The sequence below is a fragment of the Chrysemys picta genome, chromosome 5 (genome assembly GCF_011386835.1).
Source record: "Chrysemys picta bellii isolate R12L10 chromosome 5, ASM1138683v2, whole genome shotgun sequence".
NCBI classification, from domain to species: Eukaryota; Metazoa; Chordata; order Testudines; family Emydidae; genus Chrysemys; species Chrysemys picta.
Window position 1 is genome coordinate 40,051,578 of NC_088795.1, and position 25,131 is coordinate 40,076,708.

General features: G+C 38.8%; 1 protein-coding gene across 2 annotated transcripts in view; it reads left to right on the plus strand.

Moving 5' to 3' along the window:
* LOC101950484 (N-deacetylase and N-sulfotransferase 3) overlaps positions 1-18,724 on the plus strand; it is a 101,868-nt gene extending 83,144 nt beyond the window's left edge. Inside the window, exons 8-14 of one of the 2 annotated variants that reach the window (XM_005290314.5) lie at positions 336-432; positions 1,334-1,457; positions 4,387-4,561; positions 8,393-8,563; positions 10,947-11,056; positions 15,322-15,424; positions 16,708-18,724. In XM_005290314.5, the coding sequence (XP_005290371.2) occupies positions 336-432; positions 1,334-1,457; positions 4,387-4,561; positions 8,393-8,563; positions 10,947-11,056; positions 15,322-15,424; positions 16,708-16,827 (900 nt within the window). In that variant the 3' untranslated portion in view covers positions 16,828-18,724. The remainder of the gene's footprint in view (positions 1-335; positions 433-1,333; positions 1,458-4,386; positions 4,562-8,392; positions 8,564-10,946; positions 11,057-15,321; positions 15,425-16,707) is intronic. The other variant, XM_065596284.1, reaches the window with a different exon arrangement.
* The last annotated feature ends 6,407 nt before the right edge of the window (positions 18,725-25,131 follow it).

The following is a 25,131-nucleotide window of genomic DNA, read 5'->3' on the forward strand; positions in this document are numbered from 1 at the left end:
TTGAACTTGGATGGATATATACATAGAAGGAGATCACAGTGAAAACAACATTTTTTTTAATACAGTTGCTTGAACGTTCCTCTTTACACAGAGATGAATTCAGAGCGGCTGTTCTCTGTTACATTGTAGATCTGGAGTAAATCCATTTACACCACTGTAAGTGAGATCAGAATTTGTCACATAGCATATTGGTATCCATAATAAAGGAGCAGATAACATTTCCTACTACGATTTCTTGTAGACCGATAGCTCCTTGAGATTTATGTACGTAGGGCAAAAACTGAACAAATATAATTACAAATAAAATTCTCAGATATTGCTTTTGTCCTACTTAGAATCCCTGTGATGACAAGCGGCACAGAGATATCTGGTCTAAAGAAAAAACCTGTGATCGATTACCAAAATTCCTGGTTATAGGACCCCAGAAAACTGGTGAGAGTTTACTGCATTTTAATGAGTCTGGTGATATGCAAATTCAAATTATTACAATAGAGAATTAGTTTTAATCACTCTGAGCTTTGTATAAACCTTGATTATCTGATAGCACTTTTTATTTTCTGACATTATCCAAGGTACAATAATGTAAGTGATAAAAACATGTTACACAGACAATGTAGATGTAGTGGAGAGTGTTGGATTTTTCATAGGGTTTAACTGAGAAGTGATGTGATTAACACTCTGTTAAACAGATCAAGTGGTGACTGAGTGATTGACAGGATTTTATCACAGCTGAGAGAGAAAAGGACAGTAATTTTTCAAAACATGTACACAGTCCCATGGCCCCCAAGCTTCAACCTGTCCTACAGGAAAAGTGTGTCTTGTTTACAGCAAGTCAGTGTTATTCAGTGGAATTTACACTGCAAGTCAGAAAATCCCTACAGGACAGGTAGAATTGTAAGTCTGCAAGACTTTATTCATTAAATTTATAGTTGCTTCTCTTTGTGATCAGAAATTGGCACATTTTTTATCTACTCCCTTTCATATGCCACCAACCACCTATTGTTAATATATTTAACAAGAGCTTAAGTGGCTGGAGTTTAAGTCAATCTTTTTTGTGACAACTTCAGCACAGATACAATAATTTGTTTTTAAAATCAAGTTTTAAAAATATTAATAGGTGTATCATCAACAGTGATGCTCCTGTATTCAGTATTAATTGTACAAATGTATTTAAATGTTTTTGGTTAAGAATTATAGGACCAGGATTTCAGCTGGTGTAAATCAGAATAGAATCATTGAATTCAATGGAGCTATGCTGGTTTACACCAGGTGAGGATCTGGCCCACAGAATATATATGCTTTGTTAACCTTTGGACTTTCATCCTATTTTCAGGTACCACAGCTTTGTATTTGTTCCTGATTATGCATCCTTCCATCATTAGTAACTCCCCCAGCCCAAAAACCTTTGAGGAGGTACAGTTCTTTAATAGAAATAACTACCACAGGGGGATTGATTGGTAAGATGGGTTATTAGTATAAATATAAAAGTTTATGTACTGTGCACAATACAAAAATGGCATTACACTTTGTAATGTGTGTCTACACAATTTGAAAATGACTACTACTACCCTTCTAAAATGCTATTTAAATACACATAAATTATGGTGGAGGGTAGGGATATACACTGGAGGGTAGGGATAGGATACAGAGGGGCCTAGACAAATTAGAGGATTGGGCCAAAAGAAATCTGATGAGGTTCAACAAGGACAAGTGCAGAGTCCTGCGCTTAGAAGGGAAGAATCCCATGCACTGCTACAGACTAGGGACCGAATGGCTAGGCAGCAGTTCTGCAGAAAAGGAGCTGGGGTTACAGTGGACAAGAATCTGGATATGAGTCGACAGTGTGCCCTTGTTGCCAAGAAGGCTAATGGCATTTTGGGCTGAATAAGTAGGGACATTGCCAGCAGATCAAGGGACGTGATCATTCCCCTCTATTCGACATTGGTGAGGCCTCATCTGGAGTACTGTGTCCAGTTTTGGGCCCCACACTACAAGAAGGATGTGGAAAAATTGGAAAGAGTCCAGCGGAGGGCAACAAAAATGATTGGGGGCTGGAGCACATGACTTATGAGGAGAGGCTGAGGGAACTGGGATTGTTTAGTCTGCAGAAGAGAAGAATGAGGGGGATTTGATAGCTGCTTTCAACTACCTGAAAGGGAGTTCCAAAGAAGATGAGGCTGTTCTCAGTGGTACCAGATGACAGAACAAGGAGTAATGGTCTCAAGTTGCAGTGGGGGAGGTTTAAGTTGGATATGAGGAAAAACTTTTTCACTAGGAGGGTGGAAGCACTGGAATGGGCTTCCTTAGAGGTTTTTAAGGTCAGGCTTGACAAAGCCCTGGCTGGGATGATTTAGTTGGGGATTGATCCTGCTTTGAGCAGGGGGTTGGACTAGATGACCTCCTGAGGTCCCTTCCAACCCTGATATTCTATGATTCTATGGTAACCTCAGTCAAAAACACAGTAAATGCCTAAGATTTTTATCTTCCCTCTAATGCAGCATATAAAGAGATATCTGTTCTAAACTTGAGGCAATACTAAGTAATCTTAATGAGAATTACATGTATGTCTCAGGATGTTAATATACTTAGAATATGTGAATAAGAGAAAAAGGAAAGCAATGTATGTTTCTTAATTATACATCTCTTTAGGGATGATATTCTCATACATTTCTCTGGCAGGTGCTTTGTTTCCTATTTACACATGTTTTTGAAGCTATGACAATAAAAATAATATTATAAATTGAGTATGAGATAGCACGATTAATATTTCAGGTTAAATATCTTATTTCTAAAATACTGAAAAGAGAAATCTAATGAAAATTTCAGCCACAAGCAGTTTGTTCTTGGCTTTAAATGGAAAATAGAAAATTGCCACTCCGTTGTGGGGGAGAAATGCTTTTTAAAAGTATTTTCAAGGATCAGATAATGAGGAAAATATTCAGCAGTCAGTAAGGAAGTAAACAGGGATAAGTGAAGAGAAAAGGCTCATCATCACTACCTTATTTCCCCTGGTTTACCCAAGAAGTTACCAAAGAGCTCGACAAAGATACATTTGGTTGGTCTTGCTTTCAAAAAGTGCTGCAGGGTAAAATGTTCAAAGGTGAAAACCAGTAATACAGCGCATTAAGCAGGGAGCACTGATAAAAGATTCTTGATACTCAGTCTTGTTCTTTACTCTCTGGTGTCAGGGAAAAGTTATTGCCTTAGACTTTTTATTCATCCATAAAATTAATAGTGTAAAGGCTGCTATATGTTCCAAGTGGAGAAAATTCACATAGAATTTATTTTAAGGTCTATGGTTTTCATAGAGTTATAATTGTTGCAGCAGATTCTTATTACAAAGTTCAGTGGGTCAGCATTCATTACTGACTGTGAGAAGTCAGTCTGATGGGTGGGAAATAGCTGACAGCTAACGGATAAAATCTGCTGACTATCCACCAATCACACAGATTCTTAGCTATTTTTATGAAACAGCTTTTTATATTTATGTTAGGTGAAATTCACCCCCTTGCAGAGGGCCAACACAAGATCTGTGCAGTGGGGTAAATTTTAACCATTACAGTCAATCCACTCTAAAGAAGTTACTATATATAGTATTTTATATTGTTAACAACAGGAGGTAAAAAGAAAAACACAAAGACCCAAATTTGTCAATTCCTTTTCCCTCCCTCAAAAACAGTGAAAACTGGTATGTTGGTTGTGGATAGACAAGTCTGATGATAATATGACAGGTTGTTGGCAACTAACTAGAACCACATAACTGGAAGAGGAAAAGCTCAGAACTAAACAAACTAAAAAACAGCCTGCTTTGTTTCCACAAAACTGTGATACATAGAATAGTAATTCAGAGATGCCTTCACCACTTGGAGGACTCTTGCTGAAGAAGTAGTGAGATTTTCTTGCTAAGTTTTTAAGTAACATCTTCATGTTAACAAACTCTTGCCAGATTTGATAACAGGAACCCTGATTCTGAATATTATTTTCTTATGATATTCTGCTCTGGTGTAACTGAAATGCCATCATGTGCTGTAATAGGAATAATAAAGCACATTTTTTATAAATAGCAGTGGGCCAGATTCAGAAGTTTTTATTTTTACTCAGTCTTTACTATTGACTTTGATTAGAGTTTTGCCTGAGTAGAAATGAGTGACTACTTCAGGAACTGGCCCACTAATTTAAAGAGGATAAATTGTTTGTACACCTATAACACTTTCTTCTCAGTAAAAAAAACAAGGCCTTTCATTTTTGAATGTTTTTACTTGACAATGACTATGTCTGTTATTTTTATGGATTATTCTCTAATATATTTAACATATGCACCCACCCACCTTGCTTTAGTGTATGCAGGACTTTTGAGTAATTCTGAGGACAGTGTTCCTTTTTTAGGTATATGGATTTCTTCCCTGTACCATCCAATGTCAGCACTGACTTTCTCTTTGAAAAAAGTGCCAACTACTTCCATTCTGAGGAAGCTCCCAAACGAGCAGCTTCCCTGATCCCTAAGGCCAAGATCATCACCATTCTCATCGACCCATCAGATCGGGCATACTCCTGGTATCAGGTAGGGACTCTGAAAAATACAGGCAGGTTCTAGTTGTATTATGTATAAAACAGTTTTTATCTGGGAGCCTCTCAATATTTATGTGATTAAATACTGAAAAAACAAAGGGGTCTGATCAGGTAAGCATTTATTTGAAAACCAGTTCATCACGCAACAATTACCTGAGTACAGAAAAAGCTTTCTATACATATAAACTTGATAATCCATTCTTTTAAAATATATAAACACTGAAGGCCATATTTTTCACAACTCTGGCTTTAATATGTGCCTGCAAAAAAAGTGCTTGCGTGAATAACTGCATGTAAAGAATGTGCATTTACACAACTAATTGTGCATCTGAGTACCATGCATGTGAACAGTTGCCCAATTTGTGCTTCCAAATATGAGGTATGTACATGCAATTACTCATGGTCTAAGTTTTTTGCAGACACAGAATAAGGCCTGAATTTTGAGTAAGGTTAACTTTTTAAACTTTTGTTAAACTGACCGTAATAAAGGAACATATATAGGGGCCTACCAAATTCACAGTCCATTTTGGTCAATTTCACCGTCATAGGATTTTAAAAATTGTAAATTTCATGATTTCAGCTATTTAAATCTGAAATGTCATGGTGTTGTAATTGAAAGAATCCTGACCCAAAAAAGGAGTTGTGGGGAGGTTGCAAGGCTGTTGCAGGACTGCTATCCTTATTTCCGCGCAGCTGGTGGTGGCAGCACTGCCTTCAGAGCTGGGCAGCTGGAGAGTGGCGGCTGCTGGCTGGGAGCCCAGCTCTGAAGGCAGCAGTGCAGAAGTAAGGATGGCATGGTATAGTATTTCCACCTTTACTTCTGTGCTGCTGTTGGCGGGGCATCTGGCCACAGCTGCCACTCTCCAGCTGCCCAGCTCTGAAGGCAGTGCAGAAGTAAGGGTGGCAATACTGTGACTCCCCTGCAACTCCCTTTTGGGTCAGGACCCCCAATTGAAAAATGCTGGTCTTCCCCATGAAATCTGTATAGTATAAGGTAAAAGCACACAAAAGATCAGATTTCACACTCCAACTTAAATCCAATATCAGCACCAAATATTTTTTTAATTACACCCAATAAAGTTTAGTACTGTATTTTACCTCAGAGTTCCATCAATACTACTGAAGTACCATTCTTACCACCATTCTCTTTTTGGCATCATAACAAACAAGCCAGGTTAATGTTGAAGGGGAACTTTGAATATCTTAAACTCAAATTTCAGAGTGGTAGCCGTGTTAGTCTGTATCAGCAAAAAGAACGAGTACTTGTGGCACCTTAGAGACTAACAAATGTATTTGAGTATAAGCTTTCATGGGCTAAAACCCACTTCATTGGATCCATGCAGTGGAAAATACAGTAGGAAGATATATATACATGGAGAACATGAAAAAATGGGTGTTGTCATACCAACTATAACGAGACCAATCAATTAAGGTGGGCTATTATCAGCAGGAGAAAAAAAACTTTTATAGTGATAATCAAGATGGCCCATTTCCAACAGTTGACAAGAAGGTGTGAGTAACAGTAGGGGAAAAATTAGCATGGGGAAATAGTTTTTACTTTATGTAATGACCCATCCACTTCCAGTCTTTATTCAAGCCTAATTTAATAGTGTCCAGTTTGCAAATTAATTCCAATTCTGCAGTTTCTCGTTGGAGTGTATTTTTGAAGTTTTTTTGTTGGAGAATTGCGACTTTTAGGTCTGTAATTGAGTGACCAGGGAGGTTGAAGTGCTCTCTGACTGGTTTTTGAATGTTATAATTCTTGACATCTGATTTGGGTCCATTTATTCTTTTGCGTAGAGACTGTCCGGTTTAGCCAATGTACATGGCAGAGGGGCATTGCTGGCACATGATGGCATATATCACATTGGTAGATGTGCAGGTGAACGAGCCTCTGATGGTGTGGCTGATGTGATTAGGTCCTATGATGGTGTCTCTTGAATAGATATGTGGACAGAGTTGGCAACGGGCTTTGTTGCAAGGATAGGTTCCTGGGTTAGTGTTTTTGTTGTGTGGTGTGTGGTTGCTGGTGAGTATTTACTTCAGGTTGGGGGGCTGTCTGTAAGCAAGGAGTGGCCTGTCTCCCAAGATCTGTGAGAGTGAGGGATCGTCCTCCAGGATAAGTTGTAGATCCTTGATGATGCGCTGGAGAGGTTTTAGTTGGGGCTGAAGGTGACAGCTAGTGGCATTCTGTTACTTTCTTTGTTGGGCCTGTCCTGGAGTAGGTGACTTCTGGGTATTCTTCTGACTCTGTCAATCTGTTTCTTCACTTCAGCAGGTGGGTATTGTAATTTTTAAGAATGCTTGATAGAGGGATTGCAGCAAATGTGGTTGTATCTTAGAGCTTGGCTGTAGACAATAGATTGGGTGATGTGGTCTGGATGAAAGCTGAAGGCATGTAGGTAAATATAGCGGTCAGTAGGTTTCTGGTAAAGGGTGGTGTTTATGTGAACATCACTTATTAGCACTGTAGTGTCCAGGAAGTGGATCTTTTGTGTGGACTGGTCCAGGCTGAGGATGGAAATTGTTGAAATCATGGTGGAATTCCTCAAGGGCTTCTTTTCCATGGGTCCAGATGATGAAGATGTCATCAATATAGCGCAAGTAGAGTAGGGGTGTTAGGAGACGAGAGCTGAGGAAGTGTTGTTCTAAGTCAGCCATAAAAATGTTGGCATACTGTGGGGCCATGTGAGTACACATAGCAGTGCCGCTGACTTGAAGGTATACATTGTCCCCAAATGTGAAATAGTTGTGGGTGAGGACAAAGTCACAAAGTTCAGTCACCAGGTTTGCCTTGACATTATCGGGGATACTGTTCCTGACAGCTTGTAGTCCATCTTTGGACCTATATCCAGATAGCCAATGGGAATTTAATTTAATTTGAAGCAGAGACGTGCAAATCAAACAAGGTTTAAGGAGTCAAGGAAGATTGTGGTACTTATCATCAATGCAGTTAGTTCAAACTTGTTAGAATATAGGCCTGCTTTACTAATAATAATAACAGCAGCACCTTATAGACAAAATTTATTTCTTAGTAAAACCCGATATCTCATTGTAAGTTATTCAGTAACTACTATATAGTATTCCATCATGCAAGTTTGTACCTCACTTTTTGATCCATGAAATAATAAATACAATTATTTTATCTGTCTTTTTTCTATAAGTATTTCTATAATGCCTATCACTATGCCATCTAGTTACATACATGGGGTGTTTGAAACTGTGGGATCTGTCCAGAATGGACCAGAACCTGTCCACTCTGTTCTTAATTGTTGCCTCTTATTTCAAAAAGTCCCTTTCTTCTGTTCTTCTGACTACAATAGGAATTTGACAAAATGAGGAATAAGTAGAAACTGAATAAGGATCTCAGGATCTATATTTTATTTTATGGATTTTCTTTTGTTCCTATAAGTAGAAGTTATCTATCTGATAACCATCAGTGAAAGCTTTGCTGGAGTAAGGTCTGAATATAAATCATGTAAGGACTTCAAGATTTGGCTGCATAAGTAGAGGTTACCATATTTGAGTTCGTTATCCTGGGTTTGTTTATACATAAGCTGCCATTTCATTAAATGAAAATGTGTGCTAGTTTGCTATGCTAATACTAGTCAGATCTTTTAATAGTTAATAGCAGTGTTATTCTTACTTTCTCAACAATTTATCTAATATAGACCAAGGCTTCTTAACTGAAATTCACTTCTAATGTAATTTAATCAGTCACAAACAAGTCCTTTAGACCATTGCCCACATATATTCTGTCCTATTTCTATGACTCTGGACTCCGGTGTCCATGATGTTCTTGTAACTTACCTTTCTTTTGCAGCATCAGCGATCTCATGAAGACCCTGCAGCTCTAAAATTTAGCTTCTATCAGGTGATCACAGCTGGACCTCGAGCCCCATCAGACCTTAGAGCTCTACAGAAGAGATGTCTAGTACCTGGATGGTATGCCACCCATATAGAAAGATGGCTAACTTATTTTCCAACTTATCAGGTGAATAGAGTGTAACATTGTGTCTTATTTCATATGAATTTGATATCTTAGATTATTCACTTTTTCTGAAGTCTTCATTACTGATTATTACTATTCATGAATATATATGAGTGTGTGGTTTGGGGCGCTGATTATCCAAAACCATGTTCTGATTGGTTGGCGGGGCCTTCTGGTGATGTCACAGCCATGCACTAACTCCTGGCACTGCACAACTGGGACTTCCATCAACAAAAAGCAACAGGAACAGCAACTGAGGAAGCTTCAGCACTGCTGCTCCTTGCACCCCTCTTGCCCACTGAACTGCCTTTAACACTGAGTTGTTTTCTTGTTTTTTGTTTTAATCTTGTCACTTTCTGGCACCCTACTGGCTGGATTGGTGAACCTGTCAGAAACCACAATAGGAAACCCAGTGCTTCCGAGTGCATCAGGCATCAGCCATTTGATACCCCATCAGGACTTCCAATAAAAAGCATTGATGGGAAACCATGATAAATTGCTGGGATGGTGCTGTGTAATGCTTCTGCACTGTGCAGCATCAAAGCATTGGCCAGCATTGTGAAGTATCAATGCATTATCCACCCCTGATGGGATCAAAGGAGATTTAGTGCACTGAACACTGTGAAGACTTGAGGATATAGAGGCTTGAGTGTCTGGAACTGGGTATGATACACAAATAAATAAAGACATAAGGCCCATTAGTCATTAAGTGCTTCAGTGTCTTCATCTGCTCATGAGTTCAGTGGTCCTTCCATGAGCTAATCTTTTCACTGCTCAGTTCACTGGGAACTGCCAGTGTATCACTACCTCTGTGCACACTGGTGCCTCTGCGATCTTTGCCATCACTGGGTTTTAGGATCTGTTGATGCCTAGTCAAGGTCCTCTACCCATCACACCTCTTCCAGGTCTGTCAGTGCATTGTATCACTGCTAGTATATTGGGAGCCACCACTCCCCTCCCAGATCATTGGTGCATGGCTCTGTTGAGTATTGAGAAACCATTTGGTGCATTGGAGGCTACAGCTGGCACTCCTGTCCCTTTGAATCTCTGTGTGTTACACATTGAGCCTCAAAGGGTTTGTGTTTCCCGGTGTGTGCAATTCATGAGACCAAGGTGTGCTTATCTCAAAACAGATATCACTTAATGAACCTGAGAAGTGCATACTCCTGACAAGCCTCTGAAGACACATACTTCACAAGATATCAGTCTGTTAGCTCAAGTGGCAGAGGTCTGTGCTGTGGATCTAAAGGTTCTAACCTTACTGATGAAGCATGTGGGAGTCAATATGGTTCTACATGGTGGAATTTCTGTTTTTCAGTTTGCTTTTTTAAAAATCTAGGAAATTACATACAAAACCACTACTGTAAAAGAACCTTAAGGTTGCAAGGCTAGCACTCAAAAGTTAGGAAATGCCAGAATTAAATTTGACCATGCAACTAATTCGGTACCCTGTGCATAGGAATTATGATACAATCTTTAATTATATGAACACATGCTATTTTTTCCACAGAACTGCTGCCTCACTCAGTCCCTTCATTCACTCGCCAGTCATCCTCCCCTAAACCACTCCCTAGTTCCAGTTCATTCAGCCATCTCCACTAAATCTAAAAACAAGTTATGATCAGAAGTAGAGAGCAGCAGGAAGCTAGGAGAAACTTGCTTTGTGTGCAACAAGCTCTACTTCACATGTGATGGCAACCTCTGATGGGGGGAAAAACGGTCTTTGAAGAGTTGTGAGTGAACCAGCTCTACAGTCACAAAAAGCAGCTTTTCCACAGGGAAAATGACTGGTTGTCGAGCAGCCAATCTGGGCCGGACGATTAGCCATCTCCTATCCACTGTGCCCCACAGCAGCTTCAGCTGCTGCTATTCAGTCATGATGGATCTTGGGCACAAGAAGAAATTAGTGTGTGGCAAAGGATGAGAGAGCTGAGTGCTTTCTTCAGCAGTGACCATAACTGTCAATGAATTGATTGATACTCGGAAAAAAAGAGCACATATATGGCTCAGAATATCTTCCTCTCGTTTTATATGTGGGGGTGGGGGTGTTGCAGCTTATTTTTTCCAGATATATTAGGTTTCATTTTGTCAGGATGAATCTCATTTAATTTCCTGCCGATATTTGTAATCTCACTAGGTGCTTCAGCATTATTTCTCTGTCCTCAGTGGTGCTCACAACAGCTTCCAATATAATTTCATTTCAGAATTAATTAGTGTGTCATTTACCCTTCTCCCAGATCATTAATGATGATAAATAAGTCCAGACCTGTTACCATTCCCTGGGGCACCTCTTTTCCTCTTAATGAATGAGCTTGACATAGGTGAAAGTTTGTTTGAAGCTTGAAGTATGATGAATTTTAAATACAGTATTATTTTATTTTTGCAGTTGCTAATTATTGATGGACAGCAGCTGAGAAGTGACCCAGCTACCGTGATGGATGAAGTGCAGAAGTTTCTGGGAGTTTCTCCTCATTATAATTACTCTGAAGCCCTAACGTGAGTTCATTCATAATTAATGTAATGGAATATTAGCAATGGAGTGATTTAAAAAGGAAATAATCATGCAACTGTAGTTTTGTATAAAGAGTCTGAAAAGAATGGGTTGCAATATTCCCTGTAAATTATAATTTGCTGTTATTCATTGAATTTTTGTACATCTAAATATATAATGTGTGTATGTGAATGCATGCTCAGCACTCCTTAGACAAACCTCGGCACCTTGCAAGATTAGGTTGATGAGACATTTGTTGGCTGTAACAAAATGGTGTTGGTTCTATAAGCAAAATCAATACAAATTAATAGCCACTAATACTCCTCTGACTAATTTTGCATGCAAGTCCTATTACTAATGCTACTGTGGGCAACAATATGTATTTTTCAATGTCTTTACCCTCTTTAATTTCCATGGAAAAATCTGGACTTGCTTATGTGCTGATTAGACATGAAAAATACATTTTTCTTTCTTGCACGCTTTCAAACTGCTATCCAAGTAATCGTTAACAACATGTGGAAAGAATGCAACTCAGAAGGATTATATTTTCTGTTAATTATGTATTGAGCCAGGCATTAAACATGGTGTTTGAATATTACAGAGATGGACACCTGACAGATAAAACAAGTATTGGTTTGTGAAAATTGTGTTTGGATTTTGGATGGATAAAAGAGAGAGATGCCTTTGCATCTGTTTCCTCAGCAGCAAAAGATTCACCATGCGTAAACAGAATGGACAGAAGGCTGGGTTTCCTTTACATTCAATTACAGGAGACTCAACAATATCAGTGTCAGGAATGTAAAATCTACTTTCTGTATAATAAATACCTATGTACACAAATCCTTTGGATTCAGACATTTAGATTCACTTGCCCTTAAAATAAGATTGATAACCTTAGGCTGCTCTTTTGAATGTGAGCCCATTGTCTGTTTTTATAAGAAGCTCTCAGAAAAGAATTCTTTTCTTTCCTAGACATTTCTCCATTTAATGCTTTCAGACAGTTGTGCTCTGTTCCTTTTTGTGGCGTATGTAGCAAAACAGATTTTATCTTTCATGAGATAAAGTCAAGTGTATTATACAGACATAATGGACCCAATTCATCCCTGGAAGTAACTCTATTGAAAGCTCTGTTTCTTTGTACACCAAAGGCCTTGACCTGGATGCTGTGAATTATTATTCTGCATCTAATTCTGCAGCAGGCTTTTCCTTCTTGTCTACCCTTGAACACAGATAATGTTCATTTAGCATAACTGAGATTCAGGCAACTTTTTCCATTACTTTGACCCCAATTCATCCTGGTATAGCTCCATTTAAATCAGTTTAGTTATACCAGTAATGAATTTGGCCCTCTATGTCATTTGGTAATTGATATATATGGTAGAAAATTCCCATCTCTACTTGTACCTACAAAATTGCAATAGTGTAATATGAAATAAAAATATAGGTTATTTATCCAATGAACTCAAAACATTTTATACCCTTTAATTAATCTTCACAAAGCCCTTTGAGATTGGTAAATATTATGCTGCCCATACAGAAGGTTCGATGGAAGCACTGAGAAGTGAATGGTAGACTAGTAATTGTAGACTCTGTAGTGATGGACATTGTATAAAAACAAACACTTGCCTAATGGCACACAGTCAGTGACAAAGCCAGAAGAAGCCAGGAGTGCTGGTTGCCAGTCTCCTGCTCTACCCATTAGATCATGCTAGAAGGTATTTTCTAGCCGCAGTTTGAGGTTGATGAATTTATCCTTAAAACAAGCTGGCTGGCAATATTAGTATTTCTATCAAGCAATTAAATGTCTTGGGATATCAGTCTTTTTATTAACTGTGGGCTTTGTTTGATGCTATTTTATACTATGATTTGTCATGAATTTATACTATCACTCTGCTGTCACTTGAGAGGATGTTCCTGTGGATGAATTGTCTTTTTTCACAAAACAGCTTTTAATTAACTTTGTGTGAACATTCTGCACCATTGATACTTCAATAAATGCTGTCCCACAGATTAAATTACAAATGTCTCTGTTCTTTAGGGTAGACCCAACTTACGATTTCCCCACCTCTGGGCAGCTCCACATCCTATGATAGTGGATTGTGGGTTCCTTCCATCCACATGCACTGAACTGACCATCTCCAGGAACAGTCAAGGTGGTGCACAGCCATTTTATGCAGCAATTGAAGGCAACTGTACCCCTTACAGATACATAAACTGAGCTGAAGATTTGTCTCTAAGCCTTGAAATGAGAGGGTTTTTTGGTGGAAGACTGTAGTTTTAACCATGCAGATGTTTAACTGTGCAGATATACTCTGGTTTCTGCATGGTCAGATGGAAATTTAACAAAAAAAAATTCATAAAATGAATAACACTTCAATAATCCACCTATCTTGGATAATTTAAAGGCACTTTGCTTCGTGATGTACATGGGATCCACTATAATTGTTCACTTCTGGAAATTTGACTCCCATGAATCTTTGTCAATACTTATTGCATATAGTTTCTCATGCAATCAAAACAGGTGTTACCTGTGTCCATGCTACTGCCAAAGCTGTGCTCTTGATCAGTCATGTACAACTCCAATTGACATCAAAGAAGGGCATGATATGGCCCTTGAAATGTGCTCTAAAATATATGATCAGTTCAACCGTGACCAGATACAGCTCCATTGACATTATTTATTAGTATTGTTTGATTTGATCTATAAAAGACGCAAACCACCTATCCAGAGCTCTAGCTCAAACACAGTTCATGTCTGTACACAAACATGTATATTTTGTTCTGGCTTGGTGACTATCCTGGCTGGCTGCATAGAGAAGTCATGTCAAAATAAGCATGTGCATATAATATTGATGCAAAGAGCTCTTAAGATGTGCTTATCTATGCTGTGAATCACTAATTATGCTGGCAAAGAGGAGAGAGGAGTCTAAGTTCAACTCCCACTGGGAGTTTTGACATTGACATTGATGGAAGCAAGATAGGGTCCATATACCTTGTGAATTAAAAATAAGGCACTTTAATGTTAACATTACTGTACAGCCAAAGCCCCTGATAATATCATCACTGTGGAATCTCACTATGAGGTACATCATCACACCTTTAGTCCATTGCTAGACTGACATTGGTGTAATTTCAAAAGCCTGAGAAAATATACTGGGAGCCAGGGGAACCATAGAGAGACTTTGTTTATTTCTCTGGGGTGCCAATAGGTAAGGGAGAAGCCCAGCTGGAGTCCCCCATCTGCAGGTCTGAGCAAGGGCAGACACCATATCTTGGGCTCCGGGCTCTAAGTGTCCACGGGTGGGCTGGCGGAGGAAGAGCAGGGTTCCAAGGGGAGATCCAGCCCTCAGGAGGAAAATCTCTTCACCGCAACAGTAATCATCACAACCCCCTGAACCCAATTGTTTGTCATCATCAGTTTCTGTTTTCTTCAGATTAAACAATGGCCATTCATCCTCTCTAGTGTTTGGTTTACTCCATTTTTCTCACACAACTGCATCACTGCCAGCCTCATTCTTTCTGTCTTCCATGCTCCTCAACAGCCTTTTCCTCCACCTCACTCCTTTCTTCTTCCTGTCTCCCCTTCCCCTACTCCATGCACAGTCTCGCCCATCCTTTCCTTTTTCTGCTGCCTTACTCCTATTAACTTACCCCATCCTGTCCTCCCCCTAGCCCTACTCCTGCTTACCATACTATAGTCACTTTCGGCCTGACTCTGCCATCCTTACTCACAGTGAGGAGTACCTTATTCTGTAAGTAGTCACATAGATTTCCATGGAACTAGTGGACAAATAAAGTACTATTCAAGATGAGTAATGGTTGCAGAAGTTGAGCCTTAGCTTGTATGTTGTATCCCTTTTTCTCACCCTGTGTCTGTCTTGTCTATTTAGATTGTGAGTCTTCAGGACAAGGATTGTACCTTCTTATGTGGTTTGTAGAGCCCCCCAGTGAAATGGGGCACCAATCCTGTACAGCATCTTTGGGTGCTTCTGCAACTTAAACATTAACTATAAATAAAATTAAATAGGGTCTATATGTGCCTAGATTCAATGGGCTCTGTGGTCAGTTATGTGTGCCCTAGAAATCTATAGGGATAGCTAGCTAGCCTGTTATTCTTTATTCTTTCCTCCAAAGAAAAGCATAATTTGCATTAGTGCTAAGGGGTATCCTGCCTGAATAACAAGGAGAAAGTGGACCCGAAATATTAAGTTTGCTGAAGTGATAAAAAAATCTTAGACTGAACATATTTGATCTGTTTGCTGAATTTCAGGTTCGATTCACATAAAGGTTTCTGGTGTCAACTCCTGGAAGAAGGAAAAACCAAGTGTCTTGGAAAGAGCAAAGGCAGAAAATACCCTCCTATGGATTCAGAGGTAAACCATTGTTCTTCTGAGGCAATACAGCATTTGAATGGCTTTTAGGAGTGCCTCACTCACACCCGTGGGACACTCCATTGACAAAATTATAACAAGAACAAGAGGATAAAATTAACAACCTATAGTTTATTTGTACTAACTCTACCTACAGCTGAGGCCTTTCTGATACCATGTACCACATGATCGTTTTTCAACCTTTTGTATAAAGGTTGAGTATAAAGGCCAAGATGTCTCCAAATTAACTTACCCAGAAATTGTTTTTTAAACATTTTCTTCATATTGAAAAACCTAGTTGCTCTCAAAAAGCTGCAACACAGTTAAAATCCCAGCCCCTCAGCTGAGCGACCCACACCAGCAACAAGCTCAAAACGCATGGTTTGTTGCAGTCGTGATCAGATGTGTAAATGTGGGGCTGTCCTCTGTTCTTCCAGTCTGTTTCATTCTTGACTTGTCAGGCTATTAATAGTTACACATGTTCTCGTGGCAGTTCATTTTTAAGATCAATTAATTTTGGTATCTATCAATTTTGAAAATTTTCCTCCAGAAATGTTCAGATAAAGTTACTTTCACAGGCCTGATAGCTGAGGTCCACATTCCCACTTCTGCACAGAGGATGGGAAGAAATCTCAGCAAGCATTTGGAGCCTCTGTTTTTACTCTGGCCTTCTCATACTGAACTCCCACTTAACTTAGTCTGAATAAAACCGGAGTGAAGTGCTCAAGACTTGGTCAGTAGTAAGTACTATTGTACTTACTTATTGTACTGTAGGCCTGATTTTATTCTGATGCTGGTGTAAATCAGGAGTAACTCTTGTGAGAGGAGAATCAGCCTCTGTGAGGTATTTTACTTATTTGTATTATGTTTGTCTATCCTAAACGTCTCTGAAAAATGTAAATACTTGAATAACAAAACCTGAAACACTATGGGGTTATATTCTGCCCTCAGTTACACTAATGTAAACTCAGAGTAGTTTATTGACTCCAGAGTTACTCTGGATCTATACAGATGTATCTGAGATCAGACTCTGATTAGTTTCTTTGGTTTTGATGAACAGTTTGGAAATTAACTGTATATCTACTAAAATAATCCCCTGCAGCTCAGCTGCTAAATAGAGTATAGATGCTGTGTGCAATAATACATAGTATAGGAGAAAGTATACAGCACAGAAGAAAACATGGCATAGTTTAGATACAGGTAAAACAAACTGCAAAACTCAAAATCCATAGCATCTACAGTACAATATTTTACTAAATAAAAATGTCTGCTTTTTTATCCATCAGTGTAGGGCTTTTCTGTCAAGCTACTACAGAGATCACAATGTGGAACTGTCAAAACTCCTGCACAAATTGGGACAACCCCTGCCATCATGGCTGAGACAGGAACTACAGAAAGTGAGATAGCATTGAGAGGAAGCTTCTTGAAATCTCTCTTCCACACTTCAGTCATCTTACCTAAAGCCTTCAATAGCTACCAGAAGGCAGGTGTAAAATATACCTCTTCAAAAGAGAATAAAAGAATGAAGTTATTTCCATATGCTGGCATGTGGATGGTGAAAATGTTTGTGTCTCTTAGAACTCTGGAGGCCTGCAGGCTTTCTCTTTTCTGGGCCTGTGGAATTGTTGTAAACTACTGTGCGCACGTGTGGAAGTCAATAGCAACTGGTATAAGCTTTAAAAGCAAAGCTACACAACTGTCCAATTTCATAGTAAATATTTACACTTTTATATTCGAACTTAGGAGTGTTGTGTCTCATGTAAGTTTTGTAGCCCATTGTTTGCCTGCTCATGGTTTTTCATACTTTTTGATTATTATGATGTGTCTTATACAAAACAAAAAACAAAACTAAGAAAACCCTGTATAACATACAATGGCCAAATCTCCTGCCTTTGGAATCTGCTTACCAAATTTTGAACTTAAAATAAATGAACACAGTTGAGGAGTACAAACACATGTTGCATAGGTGTAAACAACAGGACAGAATATGTATTGTGAGCCAAATCCTGAAGCCACAGGTTAAAACACTGTAGCAAGAAATGATGTAAGAAATATGGCCCTGCTCTGTGAGGAGGAAACCATAGTGTGCTGTGGATCCCTGTCAAGTTCAGAATCTATGCTTTTAAATACTGCACCTCCATACAGTCTGCTGAAACAGCAACACAAAGGAATATAGACTATTCTGAACAGAGACTACTATATGTTTAAGAATAAATCTAATTAGATATATGAAGCACAAAGTTAAAAAAGAAATTTACATTGTAATAATCAGAGTGTTAAACTTATATGACTGTGAACCAAACCATAGCAATGCAATGAACAAATGACGTGAGTAGATCTTTCACACCTAGCTCCTGTGAGTTGCAAGTTATGAGGCCTAGATTCTGATCTCACACTGCTGTAAATGAGGAGTAACTCCAGTGAAATCAGTAGACTTATATCAGTGAAAAACTGGTGTGAGAACAGAAACAGACCTATATGAAGATTGCCTTAATTTACAATTTATCTTGTCCTGGTTTTTGGTGTGTTGAATTGTATGTATTTATTTGATGTGTGTTTCCCAAAACTCCTCTTATACTGACTGAAAAGTGGTGGCATCTCTCAATGCCTTCCAATTTAATACATGCAAGTTGCAAAAACATACTTCTTTCCCTAGGGAGATATATATTTTAAAAGTTTTGTAATAAAATAAATGAGTAAGTTAAATACAAATTAATACAGTGTGCAGTCATGATATAGAATTAGGCTCCAGTACTGCAAACACTTAAGTATATGTTTAAGTTTACACAGTGTGAGTACTCTCAGCTAAACAGCACGCCTACTTAAACGTGAGACCAGGGCATAATTATTAATGCTTCAAAAAAATAGGAAAGAGATCATTAAAAATATGAGCCAAATTTAGCCCTCATGTTACTCCACTGAAATATGGCTCAATGTGTTTTAAAAATGCATGACAGCTAATGAATAAATACCCAAAGTCAAAAAATGGGCATGGTAGGTGACCCCCTGCTCCCTATATATACTATTGTTCCAAATTTGATGCTTGGTTCTGTAACTATATTTGCTTTAAAATGGGCAGTTAAAAAGTACATCAAATGGTGGAAAACTTTTCTATGTAGTGTTTGTCATAAACCATAAAATTTAATTTTTATAGTAATGGGACGGAAACCAGTTTATTGTTCACTAAAGAGAAAACAGATATTGAGATCCTTATTGTAATTCTAACTTGTACGTTTTTTTACTCATGGACTTTGTCTTTGTAATACATAATTTTGATAGGCCTATAAAGAAAAATATCTAGGCAAATTTGCTGTGTATAAAGATATACATTACTCAGCACATTATTGCATAAAGGAGTATGCATGGTTAACAACAAGGATCTAGTAGAGTAGACAATCTATAAGTTGAACATCATAATTATATATAGAAAGAATCAAAAAATCTTCACTTTCTGTCATGTGCTTTAGGTCCAAAATTTGACTTTTCTTCAAATTCTTTTAATTTAGTAAAAGATACCCTCCGGACTCTGAATATCTACAAAAGAAAAATCCTTTGCATGTGTAAAGAGTTGATGTGACCTGCAAATGTCTATATGGATTTGTAACAACTAAGATGTTAATGTTAATCATGATGGAAAACACCTACGCTGATGCTCTAGTAGCCCCACTGACTTCAATAGGGTCCTTTCATCCTTAGTGTACATCTGATGTACCATCACCAAAACATTAAAAAAAACAAACCACTATTTTGTAGGAACTGCACAAAGCTTGTGTTTTGTGCTCTGGTGCTACAGTTACTCTGCTCTCTTAAAAGCAGCAATTACATAAGCATTTTGGGGCCAGATCATGCTCCCAAGATTGCTATATATGGACGGGAACCTCTTTGCACAGATGTCAACCATCCTCTGTGCTTTAGGGATGGAGCTCACACACATTTATAGCACAGCCCTTTCTTTCTAGGACACCACAAAGGGCTCTCTGCATGGTCTAGTTCTGGGGGGAGGGGAGGAGGTAAGGAGTGGCCAGCATGAGGATTTGTGGCAGCCCCAGGTTGGATGGGGCTTGGGTGTGGACTGGAATATGCACATTACCTTTTTCTAGTCCCAGATAACTTACACAGATAAGGTAATATATTCTAGAGCTGTAGACCCTGTTTTGCGGAGCCTCCTGATGGGATGTGGGAAGGTGCCTCTCTAAATGGAGACCCTTTGGCAGCCATGGCCAGGCAAATAGCTGGTAGTAAAGTTCCATTTCATCCCTATTATCAGGGAGCCTGGGGACTGTCAGGGGCACAGAGTATAGGATCTCCACATTGATTTCAGTGGGGGTTCTGCCTGAGCAAATACTATAAACAAAAGTATTTGGCCTTTTGTCCTCAGAATTGTGCATTGCACAGGGCCTGATCCTGAAATCCTTATTGTTCAAAACTCCTATTTTGACAATGCCTGAGAAAAGTCTGCAGGATCAAGCTCTTTAGATAGCATTAACTTCTTGTGCACTAGAAATATTATTATTATTGTGACACTTAAAAACAGTGGATAGTAAAGGCAAATTGATAGTGTTCTTTGAGTTTACAAAGGTATTTACTGCTCTGATTTGCAGATATATTTGGGGGTGAATTTTTTTGTATGAGCCCTAAAAGGGAATAAATGCACCTACCCATAATTTTTCCTCAGAAATATTCTGTTAAAATATGTTTTTACAATATTCAGCAAACGCCTGTAAAGAAAAGTAAAAACAACATTTATTCAGGACCAGCCAAGTTATTTATGAACAAGGAGTCTCAGCAAGGCATGCAGACTCCAGACTTTATGTCAGTGGTTCTCAAACTTTTGTACTGGTGACCCCTTTCACACAACAAGCCTCTGAGTGCAACCCCCTTATAAATTAAAAACACTTTTTTATATATTTAACACCATTATAAATGCTGGAGGCAAAGTGGGGTTTGGAGTGGAGGCTGACAGCTCGCGATCCCCCACGTAAGAACCTTGTGACCCCCTGAGGGGTCCCGACGCCCAATTTGAGAACCCCTGCTTTATGTACAATAGCTGAAATCTGAAAATAATGGGATACACAAGTAAAGCTGAGCAAATAATTCATAAAAAAATATTTATTTGACCAAGTTTAGCTTATTTTAAGCTCATCACTTATCTATAAGCGGACTGCAGTTTCTTCAAATGCATTTTCATAAATATCCTACCAACTTTAATATTTTTTTTAATTTACTGATTGTGAAACATTTATTGCAAATATTTGATAGTCAGGCTTAGTTGATTAGTTGTGATTGGTCAGATAAGGCATGTGGTATGATTTCTGTTCCCTGGTTAGATGAGTGTGTAAGGAATTCCTACACAAATGCTTGTCTGTGTGGAGTTTAACTTGTTTTCTGCAAATACTCATGTATTTGACTTTGAAATTTGCTTTCCACAAACATCTGTGGTAGTAAAATTCAATGCATGATTGTTTGCAGAAAGTGAACATAAAGGGGCATAAATTTAGGTGATGTAAATTCATTTGACTGTTTCAATAAACATTCATGAAAGTGCTACAGTATTTTCCCAGCTCCACATTTGAGAAAAGAATGAGTTTAACTGATTTGCAGGCTAGCTTGTACAGAATACCCTTTTTCTTTGCTTAAAAATGTGAAACTTCCTCAGGAAGAAATTAAATAGATATTTCAGTGTTTATAGACGTAATATTCTTGTCATTCACATTGAATGAAAATTTCTGGAAACATTTTTCTCAAAGTTTTTTAAAATTAAAAAAACTGAATATTATTCTGATAGTGGCATGATATCTGATGTGCAACAATAAACTCTGATAAGAAAATGTACTGCCATGTAGTAGTGATTTTATGTTCACAAAAGTTCTCTTCTTCCAGTTTTTTGGCAGCTATTGTACCTTGACTTTGAGATACGATACAGTTCAGAAGCACAGTAGTTGCATGAAAGATTTTCCAAAAGAAAAATATTGCTTATTCTGTCAGTATGTGGATATTACTGCACTGTGCAGCTGCTTTTTTACTGCCTTTGCTTGTTGATTACTTTTTATATAGCTTGTGCCAGAAGCTGCAAGTGTGCTACAGTGACATTTTCAGATCTTTATATACAGAGCAAGAGAGCTCTATTAAAAGTATTTGCCCCTAGGTGAGGTTTGGAGGAACACTGTTCTCTAGTTGAGACATTCCAACAGCCTTGGTAGACAGGAGGGAGCGTTAGAAAAATCCATAAAAATTACTATAAAATTAATATTACCAAAGAAAAATTCTGTACTATCAACTACTTGAGGTCAGAAAAGCACTCTATATGTGATGGTACCTGGCCAAACAGAAGCTTATAGTGTTGTCTTGGGGCGACACAGAAAATATCAACATGATACAGTCTGCTCATTATGGGGAAGTGATGTAACCTACTATAAAATGTTTGGGTTTCTTTTAAATTAACTACAATTACTTTAATTGGATAATAAAAAAAACAGTAAAGTTACAACACAAATGTACTAAGTTAGCACAATCAGAGCATTTTACTTACAAGCAGCATCCGGCCATTCTTAGGGCTTGTCTATACTTACGCGCCGGTTCGGCGGCAGGCAATCGAACTTCTGGGTTCAATTTATCGCGCCTTGTCTGGACGCGATAAATCGAACCCAGAAGTGCTCCCCGTCGACTCCGGTAATCCTGCTCGCCGCGAGGAGTACGCGGAGTCGACGGGGGAGCCTGCCTGCTGCGTCTGGACCGCGGTAAGTTCGAACTAAGGTACGTCGACTTCAGCTACGTTATTCACGTAGCTGAAGTTGCGTACCTTAGTTCGAACTGGGGGGTTAGTGTAGACCAGGCCTTAGACTCAAGTCACCAACTCAGCTAACGCTGCCATTTGACAGATCTTTCAATTTTGCCAGTCCAGAATGTTCCAGACCTGAAAGGTGCATCAAACATCTTTCTTAATGCTCCATGCTCCACCTGAATGAAGAGGGTAAAATTAGCAGGATCAGAAAGGAAGACTCACAAGAGGAGAGAAAAAATAAATGAGGGCAGCCAAGGGCTAGAGAAAACAGAATGAGAAACACAAGAACTTTAAAAAAAAGAGAAATGGAGGAGGTATATAGGGAAGACATAACATAAAGGGATTGAATCTGAGTGGTGCCAAGCACCGTCAACTACCACTTGCATCAATGAGAATTGTGGCTCAGAGCTGTTCAGGTCCTGGCTACAACTGGGTAAGAAGATGCTGCTTCTGTATGGAGAAAAGGTAAAGAAATGTCTGTGTTCCCCCTCAGGAAAACAAAGGAAGAAAAAAAAATTTTTTTAAAGGAATCACAGACAAAGAAAGAAAGAATGAATGAAAATGGAGTGCATCACAATGGAAAATCAGGCCTTCTGTCTAAGTTTTCTATCCCATTGCCTCAATTTACTTTGGTTTTATCTTTTTCTCTTTCTTGCCTCCGTTCAGTTTTCTGTTGCTTTCTTTTCCCATTAGCCCTCTCCTTCTGTTCTTCCTCTGTCTTTTTCTATCCCTTTGTTTTCCCACTTCTCTTGCTTTATTCCTTTCTGCTCCACTTGACAAATTCAAATTCGAAATAAGGCAGTGAGGATAATTTCAATTGGAGCAGCTCAAGGACGTGGCAGATTCTCCGTCCCTTGAAACCTTTTTGGCTCTTTTTAAAAGATATAGCCTACCTCAACCCCAACTTATTCCACTTGACACAAGAAATTACTAGATGAAATTCTATGGCCTGAATTATACAGGAGATCAGACTGCATAATCACAGGACAGAGCTGCCTGTAAAAATCTAATGCTTTCTAGTGAGTCTTCCAGCATAATTCCTTTCTTCAGCTGTCCTGTCAACTATAGTAGTCCAGAAATTTTAAAAAACATTCCTTTCTTGTATAACTTTTTACCTGTAACCACTGTATACACATCTTAGTTGTGGGACCCTGACTGAAAGGAAAACATTGAGACTTCAAATGTGTAGACATCAGATAAAAGCACAGGAAGGAATAACCAGTTTATTCACATGACATACAGTAGAACAAAACTCTGGAACACAAATGGTGCAAGGTCAGAACAGTCAGGTTTAGTTTACAGGTAGGTAGCAGGTGGTCAGATCTCCAATATGCCCATTTCCTTCTGTACTATACTGGAAGAAGCAATGTTACTTTTCTAAAATAAATGGCCAGTAGTCATATTACAATGCAACAAGATAAATGGTGGCTCTTTAACATGAAATCCACTTCATATGATTGCTTTTACCCTGAATTCATTTTTCCAGGCTTTTCCACTACACTCTAATTTTCTAAAAGCAAAATGAGACCAAAAAAATATATATATACTGATAAACAATAAAAAATGGAGTTTCCCTCTGTACCCATCACCTCCTGCCCTTCTCTAAGAGCTCCACTATCAGTAACACTTGCAAATTCTAAATTCATTGGGGAAAACAAATCGTTTCATTAGAACATATTAAGTCAAGTTCTATTCTTCTTTACAGAGGTGTAAATTTGGAGTAACACCACTAAAGTCAGTTGGCCCAGATTTGCTGTGTTGGTTCCACTGGCTTCTTCCAGAAGCTCCTCCTGTCTGTTATGTCCTGCCAGAAGGCCTGTATGTACCCCACAAAAGGAAGGGGCATCCAGAGGAAGTGCTGATTCCTCTTCCGGGCAGCTTTAGCCAGGAAGTTATTGCAGAATTTTAAAGCTGCTCTCCACTGGCAGAACTCAGAAGAGGGTGGTAAGAGCACCACTCCCTCCCTCCCTCCCTGAGGTGAATCCACCCACCCCCTCAAATGCTGCTGCCTCCCACGGTTTCAGTAGCTGCAAAATGTACCACTCTGTGCCCCAGTGGATTAATCAAACCCAATGGAATTGTTCTTGGTTTATTCTGTAACTGAGAGGAGAATGTAGCCCAGTGAACATTAATTCCCTTTCACCTTTGGATTACTGAATTCCTAAGATATAAACTCCCCCTTCATCCTCTTTCACAGCAGTGAGAATGTTAACCATATTCTTTACTTGGAATGTAGCTTTCTTAAAGTACAAGAGTCTGGGTGCTGCCCTCACCAGCCTCACCACAAGAACTGACGCAGGGAGAAAAAAGGATGAGAAAACCCAAACAGATTTGCTGGTCAACACTAAACACATAAACATACGAAACAGAGAACAGAAAAGAAAAGAAAAAAGAAAAAAAACCTACATTAACCCAAAGGAACAGTCTCTTTTTTTCTAGCAACTAAATCTCAACCTCTTCCTTGATTTTACTCCCTGCTCTTCAAAGGGAGGTGAGAATTGCTTTGACAAAGCACAAAACTGACAGTACGAGCTCCAATTATGATTTGACCAATATCACTGTGTCCATTTTGGACAGAAACATGATGAGTTTGGGAATGACTCCAGATCCCCACCCATGTACCTTTCAATGTATTTTCTCCTTTGAGAGCTGTTTACATTGTTACCGTGCAGTTTAGATTCTGTGTTTTGTAGCAGAAAGCAGAAAAATAGTTGTAAGAATAATTGTGGCTGAGCTCTGTCTCGCATTCCTTGCATACCCAAAATTCCTCACGAACGTGGCGTGCACCCTAGCTATGGTTAATCCCAAAATTGTTGCTCTGCTGCCTTCAAAGTCACACAGGTATGGAACTGCACTGGAGAAATGTGGGAGGTTCCTTACTATGGAGAACATGAACTCCATTATCACTCTCCTAGCTCCTGAGCTGCTC